Source organism: Enhydra lutris, unplaced genomic scaffold (genome assembly GCF_002288905.1).
Source record: "Enhydra lutris kenyoni isolate GAN:26980312 unplaced genomic scaffold, ASM228890v2 scaffoldscaffold57, whole genome shotgun sequence".
Lineage (NCBI taxonomy): Eukaryota > Metazoa > Chordata > Mammalia > Carnivora > Mustelidae > Enhydra > Enhydra lutris.
Genome location: NW_019154141.1, coordinates 4,753,083 through 4,771,182, shown reverse-complemented (window position 1 = coordinate 4,771,182; position 18,100 = coordinate 4,753,083). Strand labels below are relative to the sequence as shown.

Genomic DNA, 18,100 nt, shown 5'->3' with positions numbered 1-18,100 from the left:
GTCTTCCAGCATCAATTTTCCATCAAAATTCCAATCAATGTTCTAATACTCAGCTCTCAAAGAAATTCAAAAGACAGAATAAAATAAAGTATGCATGTGATCACACAGAGCCTTGCACCAAGCAAACCCTCCATATATGTTAGCTAATTTTATCATTTTTTGGTCCAAAGTTTATTCAACTCAAAGATGATCTGTCTTCTTAGTGAAAACATGTAAAGTTCTTCATGAAATCATTGGATTTTAGAAGCACCATTATTAGTCACATCCATCAAAATTTACTGAGGCTATCAAATGATGAAGATATCTCTTTGATCACACAACTTTAAAAAATCAATTTTAGGTAAAACTATTCTGTGTTTACAAGGCCCCATGTAATACATGATCCTGGATCCCAAACAGAAAGAATGCAGAACCTTCCCTAGAGGAGCTTGGAATGTAGCAGTAATATAAAGCAGCATATTATGGAAGAAGTGTGAGAGAGGGAAGTTTAAGTCAGTTAAGCACTTGGCACCTTGTCAAATATTCATTCATTCAATATTTTTAGCTTTAACTGCAATGTGGGTATCATTACCACAATTATATAAATAAAATTACTGAGGATCAAAGGTTAATTAATTTGCCTGAGGTAACAATTCAAAATAGTGCTTCCCAGGTTCCAGAAAAGAGGATGGTTATTAAGGAGAAAATATTCAGAAAAGACCTTTAAGGATGGACAAGATTTGAACTTGGTTAAAATGGGTTGGAGGAGGACATGTCAAACAGATGTCCTACCTTGAGCAGAGAGAAGACAATTAAATCATGGAACATAGAAAACAGTGAGTGGTTCATTTTAGTTGGAAGGTATTGATTCGATTAGATTGTACCAAGTAATCATGATGGAGTGATAGATTTGATCAGATTAAACCCTCAGTACACAATATAGGGTATACCTTTAAATTCTGAGGATAAAGTGACTAAATTATTTTTTAAGAAATACTAATATTTTAGCAGGAATTACAGGGAGAGATTCATATCACACCTGTAATCTTGGCCCAAAGATTCTACCACTTTAAATAATGGGAGATTGGGTCTATTACTAAAACTCCCTGACATGTCAGAGGCCAATAGTACCATCTTCTTACAGTTATTTGAAGGATTAAATAAATTATATGAGTATTCCACATGTAAATATCCTAGCAAGAATATAGAGCATAGCCAACATGGAATAAGTGATAGACATTACTTAATAACATAACAACAGTAATAATAATAATGATTAATAATGATATTCATTATTATCAGGAAGAGAAAGAGATAGAAAAGAATGAGGGAGACTATGAAATCAGGGAGAACAGAGAGACTTGACATTGTCGTGATGAACAAAAAGGAAGCGTTGGAAAAATGATGAGAGAGGTTGGGAATGTCACTACATTTCTCACTGCAAACAATGTGTTGTGAAACTATTTTCCAAAAATGTTGTTTAAATTTAGTTTAAACTAAACTAAAGACATGTAGTCTCCATGTCTACAATCCCACCTGCCCTTCATACTAGCTAAGAAAGAGAGCAGTGTGGTGTCATTCTAACGTAGCACTCTTGAAAGGAACTTAATAATTCTGTAGCTTACATACTAATACTGACATATTAATGATTAATAACGTACTAATACTGAGATCTCCTGTCTGCAACGTGTTCTAACATGTCTCCAACAATACAGGTTGTACCTTAAATGGTAGCCAATGCCCCATTTCTTCTTCAGGAATAGAGAAGAGCCTGCACACTTCAGTCTCCCCTTGGATATAAACACCTTCCTGTCTAAGCAGAAAAGAAAAACAATGCATCGCATTAAGAGGTTATTCTCTCATTGTTTATAAAAGAACAAATCCATTAATAGTATATTTTAGGAGCATGATCCACTAAAATATTTGCATTCTAATTCTGGTCTTATGTAAGCCAATTTCCTCATTATCCAATAACTAAAATGTTATGTTAGTTTATTCTCTTGTATGTTCAGAAAAATTATCATACAATGGAAGGATCTATTTCAAGCCAACTGACTTTCCTAATGAATAAAACATATATATATTTGAAGAGTATGCTATATATTTATAACCAATGAGTTCTTTGCAATAAGATCAGAATACATTTGTGGGACAATGTACGTGGAGATGTGGACATTCAAATGGATGACAGCAAGAATCTCCTATACACACACACACACACACACACACAGAGTAGCTGTGTTGAAACTTATCTACACATATTTCACCCACATCCTTAATTTCTCCACCAAGATACAAGAGAAAACCAAGAACCACCATGAAAGGACATGGATGGAACTTGAAGGCATTAGGCTAAGTGAGAGAAATCAGAGAAAGCAAAAGACAAATACTGTATAATCTCACTTATATGTGGAATCTAAAAAAAAAAAAAAAAAAAAAAAAAAAAAGAATATCACCAGCCAGGATGTCAGCCTCATCCATGAACTGCGTACTGAAGAGAATGACTCTATTGGATTTCCTCTCTTTTAGGAGGTTCCATACACGGTGCCTTGAAAGAGGATCTGACCCAGCAGTTGGTTCATCCAACAGCAAAACCTGCACAGTAGGGAAACATAAAATCATTTTCCCCTTTCAGGTCAGTTTGTTTTTTTTTTAAAGCAATATGGAACTAGAGGGTATTATGCTAAGCGAAATAAGTCAATCAGAGAAAGACAATTATCATATGATCTCTGATATAAGGAATTTGAGAGGCAGGGCAGGGGGTTTTGGGGGAAAGGGAGGGAAAAATGAAACAAGATGGGACCAGGAAGGCAGACAAACCCTAAGATACTCCTACTCTCAGGAAACAAACTGAGGGTTACTGGGGTTGCTGGGGGTGAGGGGGAGGAATAGGGTGGCTGGGTTATGGACATTGAGGAGGATATGTGCTATGTTGAGTGCTGTGAAATGTGAGTGCTGATGATTCACAGACCTGTACCCCTGGGGCAAATACATATATGTTGATTTAAAAAAAAAAAACACTCCATTCTTGGCAAAAAGAAAAATAATAAAAAATAAAAAAAGCAATATATGTGTAAAAGTGTTTGGGAGAAATAGCTTACTATTTAATTTTTCATTTGAACAGTTCTTTTACATTCACCATTTGCAAATTCAGTCTGATGGAATACAATAGTTCCACAGTCCTCAATCTCATTCACCAGTAATTTTGGCTTGACTTACCTGAGGGTCTCCTAAAATGGCAATCCCAAAAGTTAGTTTCCTTTTTTGTCCACCACTTAAATTTTGAGCAAGAATATCTTGAATATTTTCCATCTCCAAGTCCCTTAAAACTTGTTGTATCTAACCGGATGACACATTGTTTCAAGCACGTAAATTTGGAGTGTCCCTCCCTCCAAATGTACTGTACTCTAAATGTACAGTCATAGAGCAGAGAAGGGGTCTCTGAGTAATAAGAATATGCAAGGACTTTGTTAAATCTCCTTACCTTATAGTCACCGACGCTGCTCATCGCAATGTACGGAGTGAAACAGGCTGCCACCGGGATCCAGAAGAAGGAGTTACTCAGGTACCCATGCTCATAAGACATGTGCTCCTGAAATCATGCAGAACACATGAGCTGCTGGCAATTGCACACACAGTTCATTTGTGCTTAATTTTAACTAAGTCATTCAAATAGGTGAATTGGTGCTATGAAGAATGTGGGACAGCCCCCCACCTCACCCCAAATCTCTGTAGCTTCCCAACAGCATGCAAGAGGCACTCAACAGTTCTCACAGTTCCTTCTGAAGAGGCATGGAGGTTAAGGCAGGGGTGGAAGTTGTTAACTGCCTGCATGATGGCCACATCAAGCAATGCACAAGGGAAAGGGGAGAGTTTGACAGTGAGGACCTCTCCATAGCTATCAAAGGGAAATTCTGCTCAGCATCATCAAGTTCATCTTCATCTACACAAGGAACTGAGGTCAAAGCTAAACACTACCCAAGACAATCACACAGGTCACCTAGGCTGTGGTGGCCATGTACATAGAAGCTACAGGGAGCAGATACAACTAGAGAAAGCAGGATGTCTCCAGAGCACCATTTCTTCCTATCTTAATCTCTCCATCTTTCCTCTCTGCTTCCAGCCCCAGCAGTGGAGAAAAAAAGGGGTGGGGAGTCCAGAGCAAGGTCACTCTCTCCTTTTCACTCCAAGATGTTAGACTAGAAAAGAGGGAAAAGGGCAAAACCCACCACTGCCCACCCACCCACTTCACCCCCGCTGTAAGGCCACAAACTGACCCTGTGGTGTTTGAATTGGATAGGAAATTGAAGTTTTGGACAGCACTGGAATAATTCTTAATAACAATGAGTGACCAGGGAGCTGTAGAGGATGCCTACGGTGTCACTTCAAGATGGCGAAGGGAGATTCAAGATGGCGCCATGATGGAGATGCATGCCCTCCCCCCACTGAGAAGATTCTGACTCCAGATATGAGCAGGCCTGGTAAACTACATTTTAAATAAGAACTGCTTCTAGTCCAATTTTAGCCCATCTTGCTGATCTAGTCAAAGCTGAACCTTTAATGGAAACCCAGTGTACTCCCAAGAAAAATAACACAATAGTGATAATGAGAGCAATTTATTGGGTGCCTGTTGTTTCCTATGCTTATGTGCCGTCCTGCTCCTCTTTAACTCAGTCAACTGCACCTTGTGCTCACATTGCCTTATTTACGTCTTAGGAAAACTTTGTGATGACGTTTTCATCTGTATTTATTTTCCTTGTGGATTGCTGAACCAAGAGCTATAGAAGGTCAAGTTGTTGAGACAGCCACTTGTCTGGCCTTTAAGACTCTGGCTGTTTCAGTGAGGTCCCATTACCTACTGCCACAGGTGGTGACAGATCTAAGAAGCTATCAGTTCTTTTTCCCCAACTATTTGTCTTTTCTACTCTTCCACTGACCCCAAGTCATCCAATCCAGGTTATAATGTTACATAATCATCGCTAGATAATGTGTCTATGTATATATGTGTGTGTGTATCAACCTGTAAATGTAAACAACATGTGTGTAAAACATAACACATTCAAGAACAAGTTCACAAGTTACTTCTGCACTTCAAGTGTCTTCTTGAAAACTTAAAGTTCAGGATAAGTGAGATAATATCATATTGACTTCAGGTGCACCTGGGTGGTACAGTCAGTTAAGCATCTGACTCTTGAATTGGCTCAGGTCATGATCTCAGTTGTGGGATCGAGCCCTGCATTGAGCCCAAGCTGGGCGTGGAACCTGCTTAAGATTCTCTCTAACCCTCTCCCTTTGCCCCTCCCCACTCTGAAAAATTATACTTACTTCGAAATATGTGCTTCTATCAGTCTGAATGCGTTCTGAAGAATTAAGAATTCCAAGTAGCCCATTGCTGATGATATCCATGAGGACAGGAAAGCAATTCAGCCTTTTGGTATTACATGCTATTGAGAATCTGTGATCCTAAAATATAATAAATGTGCATTCTAAGCCCTCAGGAAGCAAATGCAAAATTTAATGAAAGAATATGGTAGAAAATCATTCGAATTTTTGACAAAACAGGAAGGCTAAAGCATTGAATGTGATTAATATCACCATCACTCATATTATTTGATTAATTCCCGATATACAGCAAGGAATTCAGTATTTTGCTCTTTACTGACCATAGCAGCGGACAGGTGGCTCTTTATGCCTAAATGGTCACAAAATGAAATGCCTCAGATGACTTTTAGCAGCAATACCATAAAACTCACAAAGCAATGTCTCTGTAACATGGCCATAGGCTTCCTTTCAAAATGCGATACATGCGTTTTATAAATTAAGAATGTGTGGATACTTAGAAGCAGAGAGCAGGCAGCTACTGTAATGAAAGCATAGGTTTTCACAAATACTGAGCTTGTAGGAGCAATGCTGCGTGTAAAAATCTCCTTTAATGGGCACCTGGGTGGCTCAGTGGGTTAAGCCTCTGCCTTTAGCTCAGGTCATGATCTCAGGGTCCTGGGATCAAGCCCCGCATTGGGCTCTCTGCTAAGCAGGGAGCCTGCTTCCCCCTCTCTCTCTGCCTGCCTCTCTGCCTACTTGTGATCTCTCTCTCTGTCAAATAAATAAATAAAAATCTTTTAAAAATAATCTCCTTTAAAATGGCATTTTAAAATCACTTCACAGTATATGTAAGTCAAGTCATTATGCTGTACATCTTAAACTTATAGTGATGTATGTCAATTGTATCTTAATAAAGCTGGGGGAAAACATACAGTAAAAAACGTTACCTCTCTCTATATATACGTATACACACATATATCATAAATGATATATAGATAGATATGTACACCATGATTACTTCTTGCCCAAATAAAAAGAATAAAAGTTATTATTTTTTCAATCACAAAAAAATCACATGGATTGTAGCTAATCTAATTACTTAAAGCAATGCTTATTGATCTTAAGAATGCCATTTTTTTAAAAGATTTTATTTATTTATTTGACAGACAGAGATCACAAGTAGGCTGAGAGGCAGGCAGAGAGAGAGAGAGGCAGAAGCAGGCTTCCCGCTGAGCAGAGAGCCTGATGCGGGGCTCAATTCCAGGACCCTGGGATCATGACCTGAGCCGAAGGCAGAGGCTTTAACCCACTGAGCCACCCAGGCACCCCAAGAATGCCATTTTTTAATAACTATTTTTCTGAGCACACCAGAAACTAACCTGCTTACAACATACCCAAGGACGAGTTTGATCAAAAGTAATTTCTAATTTTATCATGGGCACAGAAATTACTTCTGAAAACTATGATAAGTTGCAAATGGTCAAGCTTTGCAACACTTACCTACAGTGGTTTACACATATAACACTATTTTTTATTTTTAAGATTTTATTTATTTATTTGACAGATCACAAGTAGGCAGACAGGCAGGCAGAGACAGAGAGGGGAAACAGGCTCCCTGCTCAGCAGAGAGCCCGAGGTGGGGCTCGATCCCAGGACCCTGAGATCATGACCTGAGCCGAAGGCAGAGGCTTTAACCCACTGAGCCACCCAGGCGCCCCACATATAACACTGTTTTGCCATCTTTTTTCATTTGTCTACCACAGGGATCTCTCCCCATACTCCCATGGGGCCTAGGTAGATCACATACATGGGTGAAGCAGCGTAGGGTTAGAGCAAGTTGGCAAGACCAGGTCTAAAGCAAGTTTAGTCCAGCTCTAAACTGGGCAACTGTTTCTCAATTCCAGCTGCAGACTGCCAGAATCAGCACATGGAAGGAATTTTTAAGAGAAGCAGAAAGTAAATTTTCATTAGAAATACACCAATCTTAAATATTGCTAAATAAGACATTCCCTTCTCAAACTTTGGTGAGCATAGGATTCTGCAGATTTTATTCAAGTGCTGTTACTCAGTAGGTCTGGAGTGGGAGTGGAGAGTCTGCATTTCTTTTCTTTCTTTCTTTTTCTTTTTCCAACATCTGACATGTAATTTTAATTAATTGATTAATTGATTGATTAATTTTATTATTACTAGGTTCAATTAGCCAACATATCATACATCATTAGTTTTTGATGTAGTGTTCAACGATTCACTAGTTGAGAATCTGCATTTCTAACAAACTCTTAGGGGATCCACTGTTGTTGATTCATGAACTGCAAGTTGTAGGAAACAAAGTTTTTAATATCAGATAGCTGAAGATAAATATTTATCTAAAGATTTGACCCATTTGTGTAGAGTTTACTGCTAAGACATGAACTTTTTTCCCCATAAGAAATATAAAAAAATCTACTGTAAAAAAATTAAAAACTTTTTTTCTGGTAATGGAGCTGAAGTTCGTAATAGATATTAATCAGACTTATTCTTAGATGATTCATCAAAGAGTCATTTGAGTTAAAATCCAGTTGAGAATAAGATTTAAATTCATTATTAGAATGGAATAGAATTGATAATAAGGTTTAAATTCATTGTTAATAATAGTGCAAATAATTTAATAAGGAATAAAAACAAATGACATTTAATTCTATCTTGTTATAATGGAGGTTATGGGCAAATATTTACACTCACAAATGAGAGATATCCCATCTGTTTGTGTTAAACTGACCTTTTATGTCTGTTGTTAGGTATTACTCAAATGGCCCTTGTACCCCATCATTGGTAAGATGCAAAATCAGAGCCCAACATACCTTGTCATCACCTGACACAGTGATAGCACCATTGTATGATGGCTCGTTTGGGCCACTTCTGGTTCCAAAGGCATCCACTTCCAAAGCTATGTTCTGTTGCCTCAGTGAATGTATAAAGTTATCAATACTTGACCCTACCATGAAGGTAAAAAATCAAAAGAAGCAAGGGAAGTAAAACAACATATAAGTAATATGAAAAAAACAAAACAAAACTAAGTGATGTCACCCAAAGCATACCATAATAAAGACTGTCTAAGGATTTCCTTAGAAAGGCAGAATTGATACTGTGATACCAAAATCCTGATACCAAAATTCTGATATCAAAGACAGGACAAGATGACTTGCCCTAGAGCCTAGCCACTTGCATATAATTTCTGTTAATGTAAAAATAGTATTTTAACATTAACATTATAATCCTTAAAGATATTAATCTTCTATTTTCTTAGAAATTTGGAACAGATTTTTTTCTAGCCCTCAAGAATGCATAGAACTTAAAAAATGTTGTGCAAAGACCTCAATGATCAGTCAATGATTTATCTTACTAAATACCCTTTTGTTGCTCAGTACAATCAACTTCAGGATTTAAGTGACCTTGTGGGATGTATTTCTAAAATAAACTCCCCAACCTTGAATTTTACATTTCTTTTTAATTAAATTTTTTTTTTTTTTTTTACTTTTTAAATAAACATATAATGTATTTTTATCCCCAGGGGTACAGGTCTATGAATCGCCAGGTTTACACACTTCACAGCACGCACCATAGCACATACCCTCCCCAATGTCCATAACCCCACCCCCTCTCCCGACCCCCCGACCCCCAGCAACCCTCAGTTTGTTTTGTGAGATTAAGAGTCACTTATGGTTTGTCTCCCTCCCAATCCCATTAATTTTTCATTTTTTTTTTTTAAGTTTTATTTTTTTTAAACATATAATATCTTTTTATCCCCAGGGGTACAGGTCTGTGAATCGCCAGGTTTACACACTTCACAGCACTCACCATAGCACATACCCTCCCCAATGTCCATAATCCCACATTTTTCATTTTTTTAAATTAATTTCCTATTTGGCCTCATAGGTGATCTAAAACATGCAGAATTTTTTCTACCCCCTCATGGTTTATGTTGTCTGGGGAAACTCTCAAGAAGAACAAAGCTGGAAAATTACATTTGCTTCATGTTTACCTGTTTTATTGATGACCAGTAAGTGGGTCAGAGGAGCTTGAGGCAGTTGTCCCGGTGAGAGGAAGTACATATCAGGAGCTAGTCCCCAAGAATAACTTTTTTGATATAACTCATAGAATAGATGCTCTAAAAGCTGAGGGCAAAAGCTGATACCAAGAAGCAATAATCTACATGGAAGAAAATGTAAAAGGAAAAAAAAATTCATCTATAGCAACGTTTATAGATTTTTAAGTTTGAGTAGATAATGGATATTAAAATAGAAATAAATTCTAAACACTAAGCAAATATAAGAATCATGCTTCTCCCCGCCCCCACCCCACCCCTTGTTTCTTTTTTCTGAAATGAAATGGTTCCTACATATCTATGCTTGGTCTTTCTATCTCTCTAATGGCTCTCCCCCACTCCCCTGCCCTGCCCATTTTGGACATGTCACTCAAGTTCATGAGGTTGGCTGGGTAGGACTCAAATCTCTCTCCAATTCCCACTTCTTTCCTCTGTTTCCATCTTGCATTTCTTCCTTTTTCTAGACCACTGCACACTGGCATGCCACTCAAGCATTTTCCCTTCCTGTTTCCAATTTGTATAAATTACAACATTTTCTCATTTATTCAAGTTCCAAGGGCCATTTTCCACTAATCTGTCTCCTTTAAGTCCCTTTTCTGAATAGCTGAAAATTTCTATCATATCATCATTATTAGGTGCCTAAAAGCCTTTTGTCTTCCACTTTCTAAGTTTGGACCTTAATTATCTCTCTCCTGACCTCTTTCAATATTGTCCTCAATGACTGTTTTCCCGGTCTCTAGAGTCTACTATTTCCAAGCCAATTTTGCACTGTTGCCCAATTAAGTGCAATTTGGCAATCTGTTTATTTTTTTTGTTTTAGAGAGAGATTGAGAATGAGCAAGAATGAGGGGAGGGACAGAGGAAGAGAGAGAGAAATCCCCAAGCAGACTCCCTTCTGAGGGCAGTGTCTAACACAGGGAGGAATCTCATGACCTTGAGATCATGACCTGAGCTAAATCCGGAGTCGGATGCCCAGCTGGCTGAGCCACCCACAGTTCCCCACCTAGCAATCTGTGCTAATTATGTCAATCATCTTTTCAAATAAAAAAATTTTCAATACTTCCTTTCTAGTCACAAAGCCCAAACTGTTCAGCTGTATGTAATACATTATGAAAATTATTTTTTAGGGGTGCCTGGGTGCCTCAGTGGGTTAAGCCTCTGCCTTTGGCTTAGGTCATGATCTCAGGATCCTGGGATCAAGCCCCACATCAGGCTTCCTGGTTAACTGTTACATTTTCCTACACCAGACTCCATTTCTCACAAAAAAAAAAAAATCACAAGATGATTTTTCTGATGCCCATATTGGAACCTAATCTTTTGCATACTGAATGTTCTGGTTGACAATATGGTTTTTAGTATACTTCTAATCACCTTCATGAGCCAAATCTCATGTCTGATTTATATTGGTAAGTGTTACAGATATTTAACATAGAGTGTTAGGCAGAAGTGCTAGCAAGTATTTTTTAATGAATGAGTCCTGGCTGGAGATCAGGGTTTTTGCAAGGAGGTACTGCTTCATGAAGGACCCAAAGCTAAAGGGAAATGTGTGAACCATGAAGCAGGTTCCCGAGGACGGATACAGGCTCAGATACCGCCTGGCACAGAGCTCTTTGGGCAAAAAGAAAGTTCTGGGGATGGGACCCGAGTGCTAACTTCCATGCTTCAGAAAAACGATTTCAACTCTTGGATAAGAGCAGATTCTGTGTGGAATTAAAAGAAAAAGCCCAAGCTTTACCAGGTTTAGTTATATACCCACCCAAGCAATTAGAAATTATTTTCTGGGTTAAAAAAAAAAATGACCACATGCAATTGCTGTGCTGTATTTCAGAGGTGTGTTTGTTTTTTCCCCTTGAATTTATTTCGAGAGTACTGACCCAACATATCTGAAATACCTGGGTACTCACATGGTCAACAGGGTTTTTTTTTCATTCTTTAACTTGAGGAAGCGAACTTTTGCTACTGCAGAGAGCTGTTGTCTCCAGAGAGCCATGCCACGCATGGATTTCTTTGTTTCCTTAAAGGAAGACAAAACTTGTTCCAGCTCAACAAGGCTTCCTGTGTCTTTTCTCCTATTACTTCGTAACTCTCCCCAAATTCCAGCATCTATAAAACATAAAATTGATAATTTATAAGGTGTCATTTTAGATGCATATTACTTAGATTTCTCGATGACCGCCTTTCCACCAAGTGGTATTGGAGAAGAGAATCTTGGGCAAGGAGATGCTAATAAATGAATTCATGGCATTACGAGAGTAACAGCTAAAGTAAAGGAAACAAAGCAAAAAAAAAAAAAGCATAATACAAGAAGAAAAACTAATGACATAATAAAAGAAATATTGTTTTTTCTTTTTAAAAAGGTTTGGGTCTATAGCCTTAAGGACTTAATTCACTCTCGGAAAGTCAATGAAAAGAAACCCATATTTAGCTTAGAAAAATATACTCATTGCAAAAGATAAACTATCAGTATTTCTGACTAAGGGAGAAAAGTCAGTATATATAGAACCCTCCCTATCCTCTTAAAATTGGTATATTTTAAGGATATAAGGATATAAAATTGGTAGAGACAATATTTTTTTCATGTAGCCATTTCTTGAAGACAAGAAAAAGGTTACTTCTTTTGGAAGACATGCCTAGAGAAACTGATCAGCTCTAGACTTTTAGAAAGCTCTAATATATGTATACTAAAAGTTAAGCATAACCACAAGTATGTAACTTCAACAGTGGGGAAAAGAGAGAAAGAGGTATTTTTAAAAACCCACTCAACCAATAAAAAAATACTCAAAAAAATACTGACAGCAAATCTTCTCATAACAACAATGGAATCCTGAAGACATTGAGACTATATCCTCAAAATGTTACAAGAAAGGTTAACTGTCAACATACAATTCTAATTTCCTTCTCTCTATAGCACTTACATATTTATTGTCTACTCCATGAGGACCTAATCTTGTGCACTGCCATATCCCACACCCTTAGTAAAATGCATACTACAAAATAAGGAATTTAAGAGGGGGGTCCAGCATTGGGAGAAAAGGAAAGAGACAGAAATACATCTCTTCTCTGCTCTAAGAATTCCCAAGACCAGACTGAATCAGAGCACCTCCCAAAACATACAACCTCATCTATATTTTCAAGATAGAATATTCTACAGAAAGGTAAAATTGAAGTTTCTTTTTTGTTCTTTTTTTTTTTTTACCTGATTCATCAATAGCTGATTTTCCTTCTAATTTCAAGAACACTTCATTCAAAGTTGTCATGGAAACGCCATAATTCTCAATGCCTTGGTTAGAGCATCTATCAAGGTCCCTGTAAAGATCTAAAAGTAGTCACAGAAATGCATTAGAAGAATATAATTTGTAATGATATTAAGTAACTACATTTTTCAACAATAGATAACATGTGTGATAGCCCAAAAGCATTCATAAGAAACAAAGCTATGATATAGACATTCCCTTCTTTCTAAAATAACCTATACAGTATGTTTCCATGTCTTGAGTATAAAATTGTAATCATCTATGTTTCATTCTTGGAAAGCTACATATGCTGAGTTCATTAAGAAATATTATGTTTTATTTATTCTGTTTTAAAAAATTAATTCTGGGGATGCCTGGGTGGCTTAGTTGGTTAAGCCACTGCCTTCGGCTCAGGTCATGATCCCAGGGTCCTGGGATCAAGTCCTGCATTGGGCTCCTTGTTCGGCAGAGAGCCTGCTTCTCCCTCTGCCTCTGCCTGCCACTATGCCTGCTTGTGTGTACTCTCTCTCTCTCTCTCTCTCTGACAAATAAATAAATAAAATCTTTAAAAAAATTAATCTGTTTGATAATGGGGAATGTAATAAATGAACTGAATGCTTGTGGTCTCCCATAAATCCCCTTAAATCTGTATGTTGAAACCCTACCCTCTGGTGTGATGGTATTAGGAGGTGGGGGCTTTGGGAGATAATTAGTGTTAGATGAGGTCCTGAGAGTGGAGCTTTCATTAATGGGATTAATACCTTTGAAAGAGTCACAAGAAATCTGGCTTCCTCTCCCTGCTCCCTGCCATATGGGAAGACCAGGAGAAGTCTGCATTCTGCAACTTCAAAGGGGTATCTCATGAGAACCCAAAGGCGCTGGAACCCAGATCTTGGACTTTCCAGCATACAGAACCATCAAAAAATCAATGTCTACTGTTTGTAAGACCCCCAGTCTACAGTACGTGCTATAGCACCTATGAATGCCTAAGGTAGGAAATATTAAATTCTAAAACCCCATTCATTCAGGAATATAAGAATGTAAGAATGCTCTTAGGAATAAGAGCAATAGAATACAAATGCAAAAGAACTAATGTTTATAGAAATAATTAGGTGCTTCACAATCTTCCCTATTTTAGAGAAATATATAAGTTAAAGGAAAGAACAAAGTATGCATGTAACTTTGCAATTACTCTCTTTTTTCCAGCTTCTGACCATGGTATGAAGATTACACAAGAGCCTTCAAAGAAGGTAGGATTTGAGAGACAAAACATAAGAGACTCTTAACTATAGGAGACACACTGAGGATTCCCGGGGGCGTTGGGGAATGGGGTAACTGGGTGATGGGCATTAAGGAGGACAAGTGATGTAATGAACACTGGGTGTTATATAAGAATGATGAATCACTGAACTCTACTTCTGAAACTAATAATACACTATATGTTAATTAATTGAATTTAAATAAAAAAATAAAAGAGACATCATGCTGCAAAAAATTTTTTAAAAAGAAGATATGTCTTTATAAGGATTAGTAGGCCATTTTGAGGGTTGTTTTTGTTTTTTGTTTTCTTAAAGATACTGGGCATAATTTGGGGGCAGTTCAGGAAAATTTGAAGTAGAATAAAGGATGAACTAATTCAAATATTGGGAGAAATTAAAGGTATCTATCTTAAAAGTGTGTTAGATAAATAAAAATACAGAAGTAGTCACAATTTCTAATGAGTTCTAAGTGTTGGTTCTTTTTCAGTCTTTTTTAAAATTGTGCATTCCCCTCTGAAATGCATTTAACAAATAAACATTTAACACTTTGTTTTGTGGGTTTCATAAAGATTTCTGTTTCCATACGTATATGTATATCAAAGACATGGTGCACACATCTAGGACTACAGTTACTTCACTGATTCTAAGATAAATACATTTCATCATCTTTTACCGTATTTGAAATGAGCATGTATCCCAAATGTTGGTATGTCATTGTAAATGGTGGCACCATTTCTTTCTATTTCACATCTTACAGCTGAGGCTGTCTTAGACTTGAAGAAATACTATAACTTCTATGTCAGTTATGATTCTAGGTGCTGTGCTTATTTTTAATATTTTAATAATATATTTAAATATATTAAATCATTTAATCCTCATGAAAATCCTATAAAGTTAGTACTATCATTATCCCTTTGTTACAAATAGGGAAACTAAAGTACAGAAAAGTAATATAATTTGTCCAGGATAATGGAGCTCATAACTGCCTTGCTGGGATTTGAACCTACCCAGTCTGGCTCTATTATCCCAGCTTTCAATGAGAACGTGCTACTGTCTAGTGCTGTATTTCCTTATGAACCATGATTATGGCAGGTTTATTCATTCAAGCAGAAAGCCACGGAGCCATTAGCATCCATTAAAAGCTGGCACATTCCTTGATCTCAAAGTAAACACATTTTATGGTCATACTTTTTTTTTAAATGCCATCTACCTCAAAACTCTTGGCAAATGAAAGCATATTGAGAGACGAGCTAGAAAAGTGGATGGCACTGAGCCTCCAGGCTTCTGTATTCGCAGCAAAATTGTAAGTTTAGAAGTTTGGCTACATATGGTTTGATTGTAGTTACTATTCGGTTACTTGGATTACAATATTATGTCATGGTGTTTATAATAAAACCATCTACATGTGGTGGTGTACCATTCCCTCAACTCCCATTTAATACTCCATGCTGTTTTCACAGACCCCTCCTTGCCCGGACCAGGCTCTCTCATTCATTCCTGAAACAAATGTTCCAAATATTCCTAATTTTAGCTTGATGTGGTCCTATACCTCTTAACTGTCTAGGTTGCCACTTGAAGCATATTTGGCATCTTTTGCCTCAGTTTACTCATAAGTGATTTGGGGATAATATCAGGAGCTAATACTAGCAGTAACTCTGGGGAACATCAAAAAGTTATGCACACTGCCATGCACTTAGCAAGCATAAAAGTGTCAGCCATCATTCTTAAGACAACTGTTATTGTTAGTAACATTGTTATAAATCATTCTGTGGTCTCTATATTCTGTTACCTGGAAATTTGTTTGTCCTCTCCAAAGGCAAAATATATACAAGCTTTTCTTCACTCTGTGCCCTTAATTTGGCATCAGGGATGTGTTGTTTAACGAGTGATGTTATACTGTCTGGATCACACATTTCATTTAGATGCAAACTGACATTTAAAAAGAGCATGTTAAAGCTATTTTTTATCCAACACCATCTCTACAAACAATTGTAGTAGGTTTGTCACTTCATTAATATTTATGAGATGATTATATTTATATATATATATATATAGAGAGAGAGAGAGAGAGAGAGAGAGAGAAATGGAAGAAGCAAGACATACTAAATAGTCCAAATATAGTCCAAACTATATAATCTAGAGGCACTAATGTAAGGGGTAATAACTCAAGTATTATTATTTGGAGGGAAGAGATATTCAGCTAGATGTTGGCTGGAGTGAGGTAGAGGAAATGCCTGATTTTCAATCCATCTATCCAAAAGCTCAGATTCAATTTCCCTTTTACAATAAAGTATGGGTTTTACAAAAACTAAAACTTGAACATGGTGAACACAGACCCAGGAGTAACTTGATAGAGTCATTAAGATCATGGTCCTAATGTCCCACTGATCCATGTTCCTGAACTTAGGTTTAGTTAGTCTTCCAGCATCAATTTTCCATCAAAATTCCAATCAATGTTCTAATACTCAGCTCTCAAAGAAATTCAAAAGACAGAATAAAATAAAGTATGCATGTGATCACACAGAGCCTTGCACCAAGCAAACCCTCCATATATGTTAGCTAATTTTATCATTTTTTGGTCCAAAGTTTATTCAACTCAAAGATGATCTGTCTTCTTAGTGAAAACATGTAAAGTTCTTCATGAAATCATTGGATTTTAGAAGCACCATTATTAGTCACATCCATCAAAATTTACTGAGGCTATCAAATGATGAAGATATCTCTTTGATCACACAACTTTAAAAAATCAATTTTAGGTAAAACTATTCTGTGTTTACAAGGCCCCATGTAATACATGATCCTGGATCCCAAACAGAAAGAATGCAGAACCTTCCCTAGAGGAGCTTGGAATGTAGCAGTAATATAAAGCAGCATATTATGGAAGAAGTGTGAGAGAGGGAAGTTTAAGTCAGTTAAGCACTTGGCACCTTGTCAAATATTCATTCATTCAATATTTTTAGCTTTAACTGCAATGTGGGTATCATTACCACAATTATATAAATAAAATTACTGAGGATCAAAGGTTAATTAATTTGCCTGAGGTAACAATTCAAAATAGTGCTTCCCAGGTTCCAGAAAAGAGGATGGTTATTAAGGAGAAAATATTCAGAAAAGACCTTTAAGGATGGACAAGATTTGAACTTGGTTAAAATGGGTTGGAGGAGGACATGTCAAACAGATGTCCTACCTTGAGCAGAGAGAAGACAATTAAATCATGGAACATAGAAAACAGTGAGTGGTTCATTTTAGTTGGAAGGTATTGATTCGATTAGATTGTACCAAGTAATCATGATGGAGTGATAGATTTGATCAGATTAAACCCTCAGTACACAATATAGGGTATACCTTTAAATTCTGAGGATAAAGTGACTAAATTATTTTTTAAGAAATACTAATATTTTAGCAGGAATTACAGGGAGAGATTCATATCACACCTGTAATCTTGGCCCAAAGATTCTACCACTTTAAATAATGGGAGATTGGGTCTATTACTAAAACTCCCTGACATGTCAGAGGCCAATAGTACCATCTTCTTACAGTTATTTGAAGGATTAAATAAATTATATGAGTATTCCACATGTAAATATCCTAGCAAGAATATAGAGCATAGCCAACATGGAATAAGTGATAGACATTACTTAATAACATAACAACAGTAATAATAATAATGATTAATAATGATATTCATTATTATCAGGAAGAGAAAGAGATAGAAAAGAATGAGGGAGACTATGAAATCAGGGAGAACAGAGAGACTTGACATTGTCGTGATGAACAAAAAGGAAGCGTTGGAAAAATGATGAGAGAGGTTGGGAATGTCACTACATTTCTCACTGCAAACAATGTGTTGTGAAACTATTTTCCAAAAATGTTGTTTAAATTTAGTTTAAACTAAACTAAAGACATGTAGTCTCCATGTCTACAATCCCACCTGCCCTTCATACTAGCTAAGAAAGAGAGCAGTGTGGTGTCATTCTAACGTAGCACTCTTGAAAGGAACTTAATAATTCTGTAGCTTACATACTAATACTGACATATTAATGATTAATAACGTACTAATACTGAGATCTCCTGTCTGCAACGTGTTCTAACATGTCTCCAACAATACAGGTTGTACCTTAAATGGTAGCCAATGCCCCATTTCTTCTTCAGGAATAGAGAAGAGCCTGCACACTTCAGTCTCCCCTTGGATATAAACACCTTCCTGTCTAAGCAGAAAAGAA

At 36.9% G+C, this 18,100-nt stretch overlaps 1 protein-coding gene across 1 annotated transcript in view; it reads right to left on the bottom strand.

Annotated features, from left to right (window-relative positions):
• LOC111158053 (ATP binding cassette subfamily A member 9) overlaps positions 1-18,100 on the bottom strand; it is a 71,807-nt gene that overhangs the window by 34,090 nt on the left and 19,617 nt on the right. Inside the window, exons 15-24 of the mRNA XM_022519849.1 lie at positions 17,995-18,085; positions 15,667-15,806; positions 12,582-12,701; positions 11,290-11,470; positions 9,323-9,489; positions 8,142-8,275; positions 5,305-5,442; positions 3,464-3,571; positions 3,199-3,318; positions 2,436-2,574 (exon numbers count right to left, since the gene is read on the bottom strand). Coding sequence (XP_022375557.1) covers positions 2,436-2,574; positions 3,199-3,318; positions 3,464-3,571; positions 5,305-5,442; positions 8,142-8,275; positions 9,323-9,489; positions 11,290-11,470; positions 12,582-12,701; positions 15,667-15,806; positions 17,995-18,085 — 1,338 coding nt within the window. The remainder of the gene's footprint in view (positions 1-2,435; positions 2,575-3,198; positions 3,319-3,463; positions 3,572-5,304; positions 5,443-8,141; positions 8,276-9,322; positions 9,490-11,289; positions 11,471-12,581; positions 12,702-15,666; positions 15,807-17,994; positions 18,086-18,100) is intronic.